Source organism: Maniola jurtina, chromosome 2, assembly GCF_905333055.1.
Source record: "Maniola jurtina chromosome 2, ilManJurt1.1, whole genome shotgun sequence".
Taxonomy (NCBI): Eukaryota; Metazoa; Arthropoda; class Insecta; order Lepidoptera; family Nymphalidae; genus Maniola; species Maniola jurtina.
Window position 1 is genome coordinate 7,165,155 of NC_060030.1, and position 12,881 is coordinate 7,178,035.

Here is a 12,881-nt window from a genome sequence, read left to right on the forward strand (position 1 = left end):
AGACTCCCCACAGAACTTCAAATAATTTGGCCCTATTCATCATTTATTATTATAATGGGATTCTAGCCCCAAGGCTTTGGACTGGTCGTTGACGAGTCAGTTCAGGTCAGGTTGGTGAGTCAGGACTTCTTTTATTGTTATATATTGATAATATTATTTACCTGGTTCTTTTGTCCAATACGATGCGCGCGAGCTTGAGCTTGCAGATCATTTTGTGGGTTCCAATCGGAATCGAATATGATGACGGTATCAGCTGTTGCCAAGTTAATACCGAGGCCGCCGGCTCGCGTTGACAGTAAAAAGCAAAAATCCTGGGAACCTTCTGCATTGAAATGATCCAAAGCCTGCTTCCTCAGTTCCCCCTTTATGCTCCCGTCAAGGCGTTGGAATGAAAAGTGCCGCCTTTGTAAGTATTCAGCAAGAATATCCAACATTCTAACCATTTGAGAGAATATAAGCACACGATGCCCAGTTTCTTTTAGCCTGCATAGCAGTTTATCTAATAATAGCAGTTTACCAGAGCCTCTGAGAAGTTTCTGAAAAAAGATTTTATTAATAAATAAATTACAAATAATAATGATTTTTTTGCAAACAAACAATCGATATTCTTAGTACCTCAACAGCATCAGTAGTAGCAAGCGATGCCCGCGTCTCGAACTCCTCTGGTTTAGTTAGGAGTGCATGATTGCAGCATTTCTTTAACTCTATCACAATATTGATGAATGTATTTAATGAGCCCTTTACACCTTTTCGTAATGCACTGTAGTTTTTTGTAAGAATCCACTTGTAGTACTGTTTTTGTATGGAAGTCATTTCCACTCTTAATATTTGTTCCACTTTTGCAGGCAATGATTTCTCAACATCTTTCTTCTGCCGCCTCAATATAAAGGGTTCTAATTGTTTGTGTAACTTTTCGTAGCCTTTTGTTGCTGCATCTTCATGGTCTTTCTCAAATTCCTCCCATGATTCAAACCTAAAAGTTATGCAAGTTTTGTTTTATTGAATGGTGCTTGAACTTGTTGACAAGTACGTGAATATACTCACATCTGAGAAAAAGTATTTACAATGTTACATAATATTAACTTAATATACTCACTTATATGGCATTATAAAATGTAAAAGCGCCCATAATTCTTTTAGAGAATTCTGCAGTGGTGTACCAGTTACAAGTAACCTATGATTTGTATCAAACTCTTTGAGTGCCTTGTATAACAGTGAGTCGTCATTCTTTAACCTATGCGCTTCATCGACTAACAAGCAAGCCCAGCTGAAAGACCTCAGAAATTGTCTATCTTTCAGTAAAATCTCGTAAGTCGTCAGAATCGCGTTAAATTTTAACCTCTTTGAACTAGCGAAACTCCACTCGAATTCTCTAATCTGCAAATGAAACAATATTTTAATGTTAACAAGTACCATAATGCAGGGGATCATGTCATAACTGTCTATAGTGTCTATACTTACAATATGTCTACTGCTGACGTCACCGATATATGTTACGACATTGATATCTGGCGCCCACTGCGCAAACTCCCTTTGCCACGCAGTCATCGTACTTAGAGGTACAACACATAGAAATGGTCCATATAATTGCTGAGTTTGAAACAGGTAGTATAAAAAACATATAGTCTGTATAGTTTTGCCTAAGCCCATCTCATCAGCTAATATAACGGAATTGTCTTTACACCAGGAATGTATTAACCAATTCAATCCATCCATTTGATAATCTCTCAGTATATAAGTCTGAAAGACAATAGTAAATTAATGAAAAGATGGTTAACAACCTGAAAAAAAGGGGTGATACTTTTGAAACAAGTTACCTGATCTTTGCCCATGTATTCAGGTTGTTCTTTGACCTGATGGAACTTGGGCCGCCTTTTTAAGACAGGACAATGTCTAGAGGGCGTTGTTTTCGCGGCCTCCCTGTATTTGAACTGTTCTACTTCTTTAGGCCACCTTTTCTCTATAAGAGGAGAATCTTCCCAAGTTGCGTCCGCATAAGGCAGTGATTCCCACTTACAGAAATATTCATGAGCTGTTCCACCTCCTTCTAGCTCACGTGTTTGTTCAGCTAATAAAATATTTGATGTTAATTTAAAACCGTTTATCTAATGTAATACAATTTTACAAGCTGTGTTTACTTAAAATAATTAAGATCTAGTATAAATAATTATACGCTAAAAGTAAGTTTTACGTAGTGATCATCATCTCAACCTATCGCCAAACCACTACTGAGCACAGGTCTCCTGTCAAAAAGGCTTAGGCTAAGGCCAAGGGTGGATTGGCAGACTTCACACAGCTTTGAGCATTATGTTCTGGAAAACTATCAGGCATACAGGTTTCCTCACGCTATTGTCCTTCACCATTAAAGCAAGTGATATTTAATCAGCAATCACAGAGATGTATGCAAGAAGTTTAAACCACTAAGCTATCAGTAAGAAGTGAGCAGACGCTGTGCGGGTGGTCCCACCTCCCCCCCACGGCTCATCTCATACCCCGATTGTCATGTCGACCGGTCGCGAACCTTTATTTTAGTAAATTAGTAGGTAATACAGTATCTTAATTTCATGCATTATTTAAATAACTGCTGCTATACAAACTTACCAAATATCCTTTCCACACTGTTATATGTTTTGACTAGTTCTTGCTGTAATTCAGATTGACATTCATAGTAGTCGATATCCTCAGGACAAGCCTGTCGTCTCCACCAAGAAAGGTCTGCTTCCTTTTTAATAAAATTTTCTAACTTTTTCATGCCCTTGACCTTTTGATCATTAAGTGACTTCTCCGACTCCCATGTATTGTGGATATGGGACCAGCCTTTCCATTTAATCAGGTACTGTAGTTCAGTTGATTCCTCGTCATCAGGATTACAACCCTCATTGGGATCTCCATGCTCTTCTACATAGTAAACTGTAGTCACATTGCCCGTGACTGAACAATAAGAGGATATTAGCTAAAATTTAATACTACATTGCACCACTTTGATTTAGTAAAACTAGATAATTCACTGAGCAGAAAATCTTACTTTAGCTGACGGGCTGACGGGCTTACGTAGCTGACGGGCGCAAGCAACTTTCTCAAGTTAAAGGATTTTTTAAACATGTATAATTAATTATTATGAGCATGAAACATTTTTATTGATGTAACTATACAGGCAAGTTCCAAGTTTTCAATAAAAGGATAGCTCAATCAGAAATAGTTGTATTTTTTTTTTAAATATCATTGGATATTTACCTATGGTTATTACTTATTATATAAAATCATAACTAATAACTTACCTCCTTTCTTCCCACGTCTAAGGCCCAGAACCCTTTCAATAGTTTCACTATGATCTTCGGGCTCCGGCTCCGCCTCCCCCTCCCCCTCTTCACCCCCCTCATTTTCCAAAAGGTCTGATGAGTCAGTTTGTTCATCGCTGGCTTCTTTGTAGCTTACTGCAGCCGCCCCCGTACGTCGCGTTGCGGTTCGACTATTGGACACACAGAAAATACTTTTTATCAGTTACCGTAAAAAATATTTTCACAAATCGGCTTTCAAAGCCACCAAAGTACAATAATTTTTATTGATATCGAGAGAACATAAAAAGAAACTAGAAATCCAACACATTTCTTAAAGAAGTCTGTTTTTTGAAATGAATTTATAATTTAAGCCTTTTAGTCTAAGTTAATCACAATCAACATTTTATTAAATCCCCACAGCTTAAGAATATCTTGCAGCATCAGGATTGAAGAGTTGGGACTTGGGAGTTCAATCATAAGTTGTTGCTTGCACCCTTCAATATCAATTCACCATCAACAGTTCCTAAATCCGCATAGATTAGGAGTGCAGTGCCCTGTATCATCAGGGTTAACGGTTGGAACTTGGAGTTCCAATCCTATAGTCGTTGCTTGGTACCTATATTATCAAATCACCATCAACAGTTCCTAAATTCCCACAGCTTAGGAGTACCGTACCCTACATCATCAGGTTTGAAGGTTGGAGCTTGGAGTTTAATCATGTAGTCGTTGCTTGGTACCTATATTATCAAATCACCATCAACAGTTCCTAAATTCCCACAGCTTAGGAGTACCGTACCCTACATCATCAGGGTTGAAGGTTGGAACTTGGAGTCCAATCCTGTAGTCGTTGCTTGGAACCTATATTATCAAATCACCATCAACAGTTCCTAAATCCCCACAGCTCTGGAGTACCGTACCCTACATCATCAGGGTTGAAGGTTGGAACTTGGAGTCCAATCATGTACCTAGTCGTTGCTTGGTACCTATATTATGAAATCACCATCAACAGTTCCTTACTTCCCACAGCTTAGGAGTACCGTACCCTACATCATCAGGGTTGAAGGTTGGAACTTGGAGTCCAATCCTATAGTCGTTGCTTGGTACCTATAATATCAAATCACCATCAACAGTTCCTAAATCCCCACAGCTCTGGAGTACCGTACCCTACATCATCAGGGTTGAAGGTTGGAACTTGGAGTCCAATCATGTAGTCGTTGCTTGGTAGTTGGTACCTATATTATCAAATTACCATCAACAGTGCCTAAATATCCACAGCTTAGGAGTGCAGTACCCTGCAGCACCAGAATTGCAGGGTGTCCCCCGTCTCATACGCCGATTGGGATGGAAAAACCGTACTGAATTAAACACCTTCTTTTTGGAAGTCGGATAAAAAAAGTACTTCAATTTAATATTAATATTATTATATACTGTGTACCATTACTGAATGGTTAAAAAGTATAATTACTAAAGATAATTTTAATTACTAAAATGTAACACTAATCCCGAGTGATTAGCCGTTGTCCGTTCAGACTCTTCCTGCATCTCTGAAAATCTCGAGCCTACCTAAAAATGAGACCAACCTGACGCCTTCTAACAAAAATCGAACTATTGAAATCGTACGGAATTATGGAGTAACATCGCCAAAAAGAATTAAGAGATAATCGCAAACAAATCTAATACGAGCATACGGGTCGAATACAGAACCCCCTTTTTCGAGTTCGGTTTAAATCATATTTCAATAAACTACCACTGCACTATCATAAATTACTGATCTAATAATAATGGTTCTCACACAGTACGCGTAATCATTTGTACACTCAAATGTTTACGTATTTGCGATTTGAACATATTCATGTGATCGGTTTAAAACGTAGCCTTCTTTTAAAGATGACCTGACCAATACCTAAGCGTAAAACTTGTGCTGAGATGCTAGGAATCAGTACCATTGTAAATTGAAAGAATGAGGCTTGAGGTTTTAAATTACGATTTCTTAGGTTAGGTTTTTGTAGTTTGCGGATTAAGCTTAAATACATATACCTACTTCGGCAAGTGTCTTTATGCTATAGAATATATTTGAAATGTTTTGCAAAAATGTTTCCTAATAATAGAATCTAAATCTGATTGACTAGCTAATTGGAATCGATTCCGTAAGTTGTTTAGTAATAGTACGTAATTCGACATATAGAGTAAATAGAAATTACTTATTTTGAGTTATTTATAATCGTAGAGTCCGTATTTTCCAGTAGTATTTATAGAATTTAGTGTTCATTTACTTATTACGTACCTACTTATTGTAAAAATAAAAATCGAGTTGGCAAGTCAAACTCCAAGGTTATATCGCGATGTTCACTGTCCAAGATGGCGGTTCCGAATTCAAAATGGCGGATACATAAAGCGAGTAGCGATCATTACAGACTGCGTGATTTTGTAACCGAACCCGCATATTAAATTAAGTCAATATAATTTTATTTTTGTTTTTTAAATTAATAAAAAACAATTTTGAAATGTATAAAAATAATGATAATTTGAAATTTTCTTTTGTTATGCTGTTGGTCACATGGATATAATAATATTTCTAGGGCATTGGCGAGCGCAGACATTTAGCAGGGTAATAAGAAATGCATTTTAGTGCTTGAAGAAGCAGATAAAGAATTTTTAGTCTAAAAGAGCCCCTCATCTCGGCTTCGATAACGCTTGGTTATTGAGAAAATTGCTCAGTTGGACAGAATTCAGTTCGTACGTCTCCCTATTCCGATGTTTAATCCATGTTAAGAAAGCCATAACGTAGCAAAATCTTTGACGGAGACGCTGCGTTGAGGACATTACCAGATGCTTTGCTAGTCTTTTAAGATGGGCCTTAGATGGTTACAATGAGCCTGCGAACTGTGAGGTAAAGGGCCATTAATTTTGTTTGTTTATGAAGTTGTCGGTGGTGGATCTTGCCATAACAGACAATTCCGATGGAACCATATTTTGGTCTCGACTTCTAACAAGTGCAGATTGGCTGTCCATACTTCGGCTTTGGGCAATTTCAACCAACAATACTTTTGGTTAGAATTCATTGTCAACTTACAATAAGTTACCTCAACCTGTGATTAACAACCGAAAGCGAAATTATTACCTACTCTTGGTTGAAAAATCTTCATCATACCACTATGTCACAAAATTATGCTTCACTGAGCAACTGCAACTTGCAACAACGCAACAGCCAATAAAGACTAACCTTAAAAGCTTAGCTTTCTTATGAGGAATTAACAATAATGTCTCGGATTCATAAATCATCCAGTGATGATTTATGGATAACACGCATTGTATGAAGACTTTTGTCCTCAGGCACTCAGTAATTTCAGACGAAAAAAGATCTCGAAGCCTAGCGGATGTTGCTTAGCCGTTGGATTAGACGCGTAACCTCTTTCTCAAAATTGGAATTCATCTAACTCGATAAATAGATTTTGGAGGGTAGCACGATTTAATTGAGATATGACAAATATACGCCCAATCGTGTTTGAGCGGACATTTTGCGGACACTTTTTGACATCCGTATCTCATCTTGTAGATAATATTTTATCAAAGGATTGAAGATTGAACTGATGAAGATTAATTAAAGGAGAGGAGACAACATGCCACCTTGCGGTATGCCGGCATTTATGGATTGCATACCAGTAAAAACACTTTTCCACAACATAATATATCTGTTGCGGGCATCCAAGCAACTAACTTAGAAACCAGTCAAAGACCTCAAGAAATATTTATAAAGAAAGTAGAAAGTATTTAATAATAATCAACATTATTGAAGGCTTTGCTGAAGTCCATTACAGTCAACACTGGCCTTCGCTGATTATTATTTATCCATACCAAAACAGATATCATCAGTAATTTACTAATGCAGTAACTATGACCAGGACAGATTGGAATGGATTCAGGAGGTAATACCATCTGGATAGGAATATTGTCATTTGCTTGTTAACTATGAGCTCAATATATTTAGACAGCTAAAATGGATATCGGCTGAAAAACCTTTAAATATGCAAGTATGCATCCTTTCAAGGGAAAACACTGGTACAGATAGAATGACAAAAGATAGACAAAATATGACAGGAGATAAAAATCAAGAAGATGAGTAACCATCTACGACTCTAATGCAGTTGATACCAATAGCTTCAGAGTTTACTTTCATACTATTTATTTTTATTACTTCCTTAACATACCTGCAATCCATTTGACTAAAATAAAAAGCTGTATTGTCAGGAGTTGATAAAGCTGGATATAAGATTCATATTTCATTTACCAACAAACCAATGACAACCAACTAACCAAACAAGCATTTTTCCTCATTTTGTATATGAGGAAAAATGCTGATTAAGTTGGTCTAAACCTGTATTATTTGAATGAATAATTACTACTTTATTTACAAACCCTAAGAGATTTCTGAAACTTTTATACTCTTCTGCATTTGCTTTGAGTACAGATTGAGATAGATATGCTATTACACAACCTATTGCTTCGATTCCGAATGTTTTTGTTTGTATTCCAAGTTCACTAGCATTTGATTTGATTTTTAGATTTTTGCTGATTGCCCTTGTGTTTAAGATTTAATTTCTCCAGTAGACCAAGGAGCAGAAAATGTTCAACTCTGACAGGGCATTTTAGAGGATAATATGTATCATATTACAACTTTATCAAAAGAGAATAATTCAGCATTTCTAGCCAATCATCAATATTATTTCCAATAAAAACTTCAGCTTAATCCATTCGATATGCCATCATCTCACAGAAGATCAGGGATCCATTAAAATCCAATTAACAGAAAATTTCCATTACACTTATTCCTATTACATATTATAATATAAAGAAATGTTTCGCAATGGCAATTTTAGGACTGTCGAAAATGATTTTCATCTTTTGCTCTTAGTTTCGCTATCATTTGTGTATGAAATAAAATGTGTGTTTATTAGTATGTTCATTATAAATCTTACAGTCCTATTTTTGGGGAAGGAATTTTCTTTATCTCAGTCACATTGATAGATTTCAAAATCTTGTGTGAAAGTGTCATATAAAACATTTTCTGCAAGAACTTACCTTTTTGATTGTAAAATTTATTAGAAAACACTTTAAACATTTTATGAATAAAATATTACCATGAAATAAATAACTTGAATTCAAACCTCTACATTACCTCCTAGTATCTTCATCAGAAGCCTCCGAGCTTTCTTCCTCGTCACTTGTAAATCTTCTTCTTCTGGTTGGTTTCTTTTTTCTTAAAGGTACACTTCTTTGGCCTGGTCGTTTTGATGGTGGTGGTGGTGAACCCTTTAGGTCACTATCACTATCTGAGGTATCTGAATTCCAAGAGTCGCTAAAAATAATATTTATTATAAGAATTTTTTTAATGATAAAAACAAATTTTAAATGACAATTTATTCCAGTAATTTTTTCAGAAATAATGAATACAATGTACCTTTTTTTCCTACTTTTCCTATCATGACTTCTTCCTTTATCACTAGAATCACTATCAGCAAGTTTTAGTCTATCTGGAACTTTTCTTGAGCGACCTGATCGCCTAATACCAAACATATCAGGGTTATCTTCCCAAAGATCTGATTTGACTTTACCATGGTTATTTCTAGATTTACGCTTTGTGATAGAATCATCCGAAGAGTCTTTATCAGTGTGATGATCAGATTTAGAAGAATTAGCATTGCTGCGTTTTGGTGATGATTTTGTGTCATCACTGTGATGTGATCGATCGGTGTGAACATTTGATGACTTATCAGATCCAGATCGGCCAAGAGTCCCAGAACCCGAAGAACTTGAACCACTCTCACTGTCCCAAAAAAAAAAGTATCAAAATTATTGTTAGACAAAATAATAAATAAAATCTATTCCCTGTCACTTATATAATATAATATATTTTAGTTGTTCATTATGGAAAATGTCCACCCAATAACAGTAAAAGTCCTTATTTTTTACACACTTATTTTGAAAACCTACCAAGATAATATCATAAAAATTTAACCTGCGATAGGCACAAATAGAAAAGGTATGGACGTCATACCGATGTTATTAATCAGGCACTTTTTGTATTGTACACATAAATTACATCGCTACTGAGTTAGGGAACAGGACTATTGAATAAAATTGGTACCTTTCACTTCCAGAGCCTGATCCACTGGTATCACTCTTCCCACCCTTCTCACTCATAGAATCACTTCCAGATTCATTCATGGAGCCCTTCTAAACAAATTAAACAATAAATAAAACCAATTACAATTAAAAAAGTTATCAATAAATAGGGAAACTAGACTGGGGAGAAAACAGACAAAAGAAGCGTCAAAATCTTTCTTCAATTACAATAATCATTAATCATTTTAAAATGGTTGATAGTTTTAATAATATCAGCAATAATGTTAAGGTTTTAGTTAATTATTCCTTATTTTTTGAGATAAATTTGAAAGGTATTGTCATCATTAGTAAACGTTGATGTTGAAATATACACCAGATGAGTAAGATCAGAAGTTTAACCAATAACTACTAAAAATATTTTTTTTATAAAAGGAGGCACAATTTATAATGTAACATTTATTGTTAATGTTTAATAAAACGAAGAAGAAGTCCTTCCCTAATCTGTAGAACAAAACATAACCTTAAAATTCAATGTTTACATACAACTTTAGAGCATAATTTTGGTATAATTCTCCAAAAATCTAACAATTTAATGATGAAAGAAAGCAGGAAGTATTGAGTTAAAAAAGGCATTGGTTACCAAAATATTGAAAAAAATATAGAAGACATAACCTCAAATGCTGAATCCTACAAGTACACAGCCTGGTAAGACCAATTTTCAAAGCTAAATTGCAAAAATGGGTCCCTCTCCAAAATCAGTTTTCTTAGCCTCTATAGAAAGATTACGTAACAAAGCAACCGTGGAAACACTTTCTTTCGTGGAACAAATACTTTTTAATACATAAAAACTTTAAAATATATTGTAAACAATCGTAGAAAACCGATTTATTCACAATTACGTCTTAAAAAGTATGCCCTTTCTAGGGCCACACCCAGCACTTCTAGAAAGTTCTATTGATATTCAGAACCAGTAAAACATATTAATAAAGAAATGTACGCAAAAACAACGTCTAAAAAGCTTTAAAATCACTTACCATGAGCATTTTGTAGAAATTTCAAGGAATACACTATATCTTAAATAATTGCAGATGAAAATTGATAAAAAGTAAGCAAATCATTTAACAGAAACCCCTTGAAACACTTTTTGCAACATTTTTTGGAAATATTTTATAGTAAACTGTTAAAAACTAAAAATTTAATTTGGAGTAAAATCTTGTCAAGCGACGCCATTTTGTCGTCGCGTGAATTCTGGTGACGACGGAAATGAAAAATCAGAAAATTTCCTATTAAACATGGGTAAAAACAAGGTAAACAGAAGGAAAGACCACTAAAAAATTAAAAATGAAACTTTAGAGCCGTCGGAAATACTCCGTTCTATATTGAAATCGATTTGAGCACCGCGCACTACCAGCGAAACTCGAAAGCTACGGCCATATTGCCATTACCCAAATGAAAATGCCACTGCACGAATCGAAAGAACTTAAATGCTGCCAGGTCTCTATTTCAATTTACCCCACAACCTCAATTTACCCTAAATTTTGAGTTAGTTGAAAAAAGCCTAATATTTATCGGTTAAAGATTAATGACTTTTAAGTTTTCATTTCACACTAAAATCCAGTTTGCCCACTGACATATTAAATTAATAATTATGTAAAAATAATATATTAGCTTCTTGTGAAATATCAATGTCTAAAGCCGACGCCAGACACTTGGTGACTTGTAGCAAACAACAATCAGCAAGCATCGGCTAACACCACAGAGTGCCTACTTTTTTGTTTTGGCTTGCAGCCAATCGGATCGAACGACAAGCATTGGCAAGCCTAGGCAAACACCGTCCACACGCTTGCCAGTGCTCGGTTATATGGATTCACTGTAAGGTTTTGGTCATAATTCTGTTTGTTGCACCGTCAGTCAGTTGCGACTCTATGTTACTGTAAAAAAACACTCCTTATTCCTTGGCAACTGCAGTAAAAACGCAAAGTAATTATTCTGTAAGGTAAAATGGTTTTTTTTTGCAGAATATCTCTATTGAGGACACACAACGTATCCTTAATAACAAATATTAATAATAATGTTCTTTATTTCAGGCAAAATGTACCTAACGTAATGTAAAGAAATTTTTAAGGTGGAAGCGACGGGCCTGCCCGTGAAATTCAAATTTAATTTGGTTTTTCGCATTTTTTAAACTAATACGACAACGTAGGCTTATGGCATTTTCAATTGCGACAATCGCAGTATCATTCTTACAGGTTTAAAAATCTTTACTTGAAAGGGTCCAGGTTAAGAAATTAGCTGTAGTATCGACTAATTCTGACACATTAGTCGATACTAGAGCTAATTTCTTAAACTTTCGCGGGCAGGCCCGTCTCATGCCCCTTATGAAGAAATTTTGATGGTAGCAGTGATATTATTTTAGTGCCTTCTATGCCAATGCTAGCCTTGCAGTGATGCCTTTTAAGCCAGTGGCTAGAGCCACTAGGTAATTAGACGTCATATCCATCTCCATTAAATTTAGATAATCATTAAGAATTAATTTCACACTTTCAGTTTCACGCACTCACGCTATCACTCACGATATTTTATACGCTTATTATTCAGCCCGTAATTTACTCACGTTAAATTCATACCCTAATAATTACCCTGTTAGTTCACTTTTACCCTAAGTCTAAGGTAAAATATCCTGAGGCGGCAACATTGTATGACTCTTCTATGGGAAATTTTTTTGAAAATGTGGCCAACTAAAGGTTGGCCACATTTTAATATGACGCATTTCCGCCACGCATTTCCGTTTTTGATAAACGGAGTGTAGAAATGGGTAACATTTGGTAGGTATTTGACTCTTAGAACGCCATATTATTTTGTACAAAAACCGATTGGTCAGTGACGACTGGCCATTGATTTTAGAAGCGCCTTTGTTAAATCTGAGCGACTGACGAATGTATTGGCACTCATAATAGTTATGAAAAAAAACTCTGACACAAACACCATTCTGATGATTGCTGTCTGTGATTGCTGTTTGCTGTTTCTTGCAAGCATTTGGCGGCACCACTAGACTTATTTTAGTGATTAGGTATCGTGAAATTTTTGCGCCTTTTTGTAGTGCCAGACCTGATCCAAGAGACCAACACAATCATTCCAAGGAGAGCACAATGCGCTTTGCCAGTGTCAAATATGCTTTGGTTCAAACGCGAGGTTACTTCGTCTGTGTTGGTGTTAGCTGGCGGGTGTGCTCTGCTTTATTGGAGTGTTTTTTCTTGTTAAAACTGACTGGAAAGCACTCTAAGGGGGTGCCGTGCGTATATCGGCGAGTGCCGGCACACATGACAGACAGATGGGGTCCATACTTGTATAGGTACCTAACTAGTTTAACTAATTTGTTACAAAAAATAACTACAAACTTGACATTGGTTAATCTTTGTAAAGCCAGACGAGAGAGAAAAAAAAGTAGCACAAATGGACCTATTATTATTTTTTTTATTT

The 12,881-nt window shown here is 35.7% G+C and overlaps 1 protein-coding gene across 5 annotated transcripts in view; it reads right to left on the bottom strand.

Annotated features, from left to right (window-relative positions):
* Positions 1 to 12,881, bottom strand: part of LOC123876966 (chromodomain-helicase-DNA-binding protein 1) — a 38,243-nt gene that overhangs the window by 9,569 nt on the left and 15,793 nt on the right. For 3 of the 5 annotated variants that reach the window (XR_006798465.1, XM_045923448.1, XM_045923429.1), the window contains exons 1-11: positions 10,436 to 10,860; positions 9,424 to 9,512; positions 8,737 to 9,102; positions 8,455 to 8,634; positions 3,279 to 3,469; positions 2,602 to 2,931; positions 1,818 to 2,068; positions 1,462 to 1,740; positions 1,097 to 1,377; positions 616 to 973; positions 162 to 536 (exon numbers count right to left, since the gene is read on the bottom strand). Coding sequence is in view for 4 of the 5 variants with exons in the window: in XM_045923448.1 (XP_045779404.1) it covers positions 162 to 536; positions 616 to 973; positions 1,097 to 1,377; positions 1,462 to 1,740; positions 1,818 to 2,068; positions 2,602 to 2,931; positions 3,279 to 3,469; positions 8,455 to 8,634; positions 8,737 to 9,102; positions 9,424 to 9,512; positions 10,436 to 10,444 (2,709 nt within the window). In the remaining variant the exon portion in view is untranslated. Of the gene's footprint in view, positions 1 to 161; positions 537 to 615; positions 974 to 1,096; positions 1,378 to 1,461; positions 1,741 to 1,817; positions 2,069 to 2,601; positions 2,932 to 3,278; positions 3,470 to 8,454; positions 8,635 to 8,736; positions 9,103 to 9,423; positions 9,513 to 10,435; positions 10,861 to 12,799; positions 12,815 to 12,881 lie in introns of those variants that run through there. The other 2 variants (XM_045923456.1, XM_045923440.1) reach the window with 2 other exon arrangements.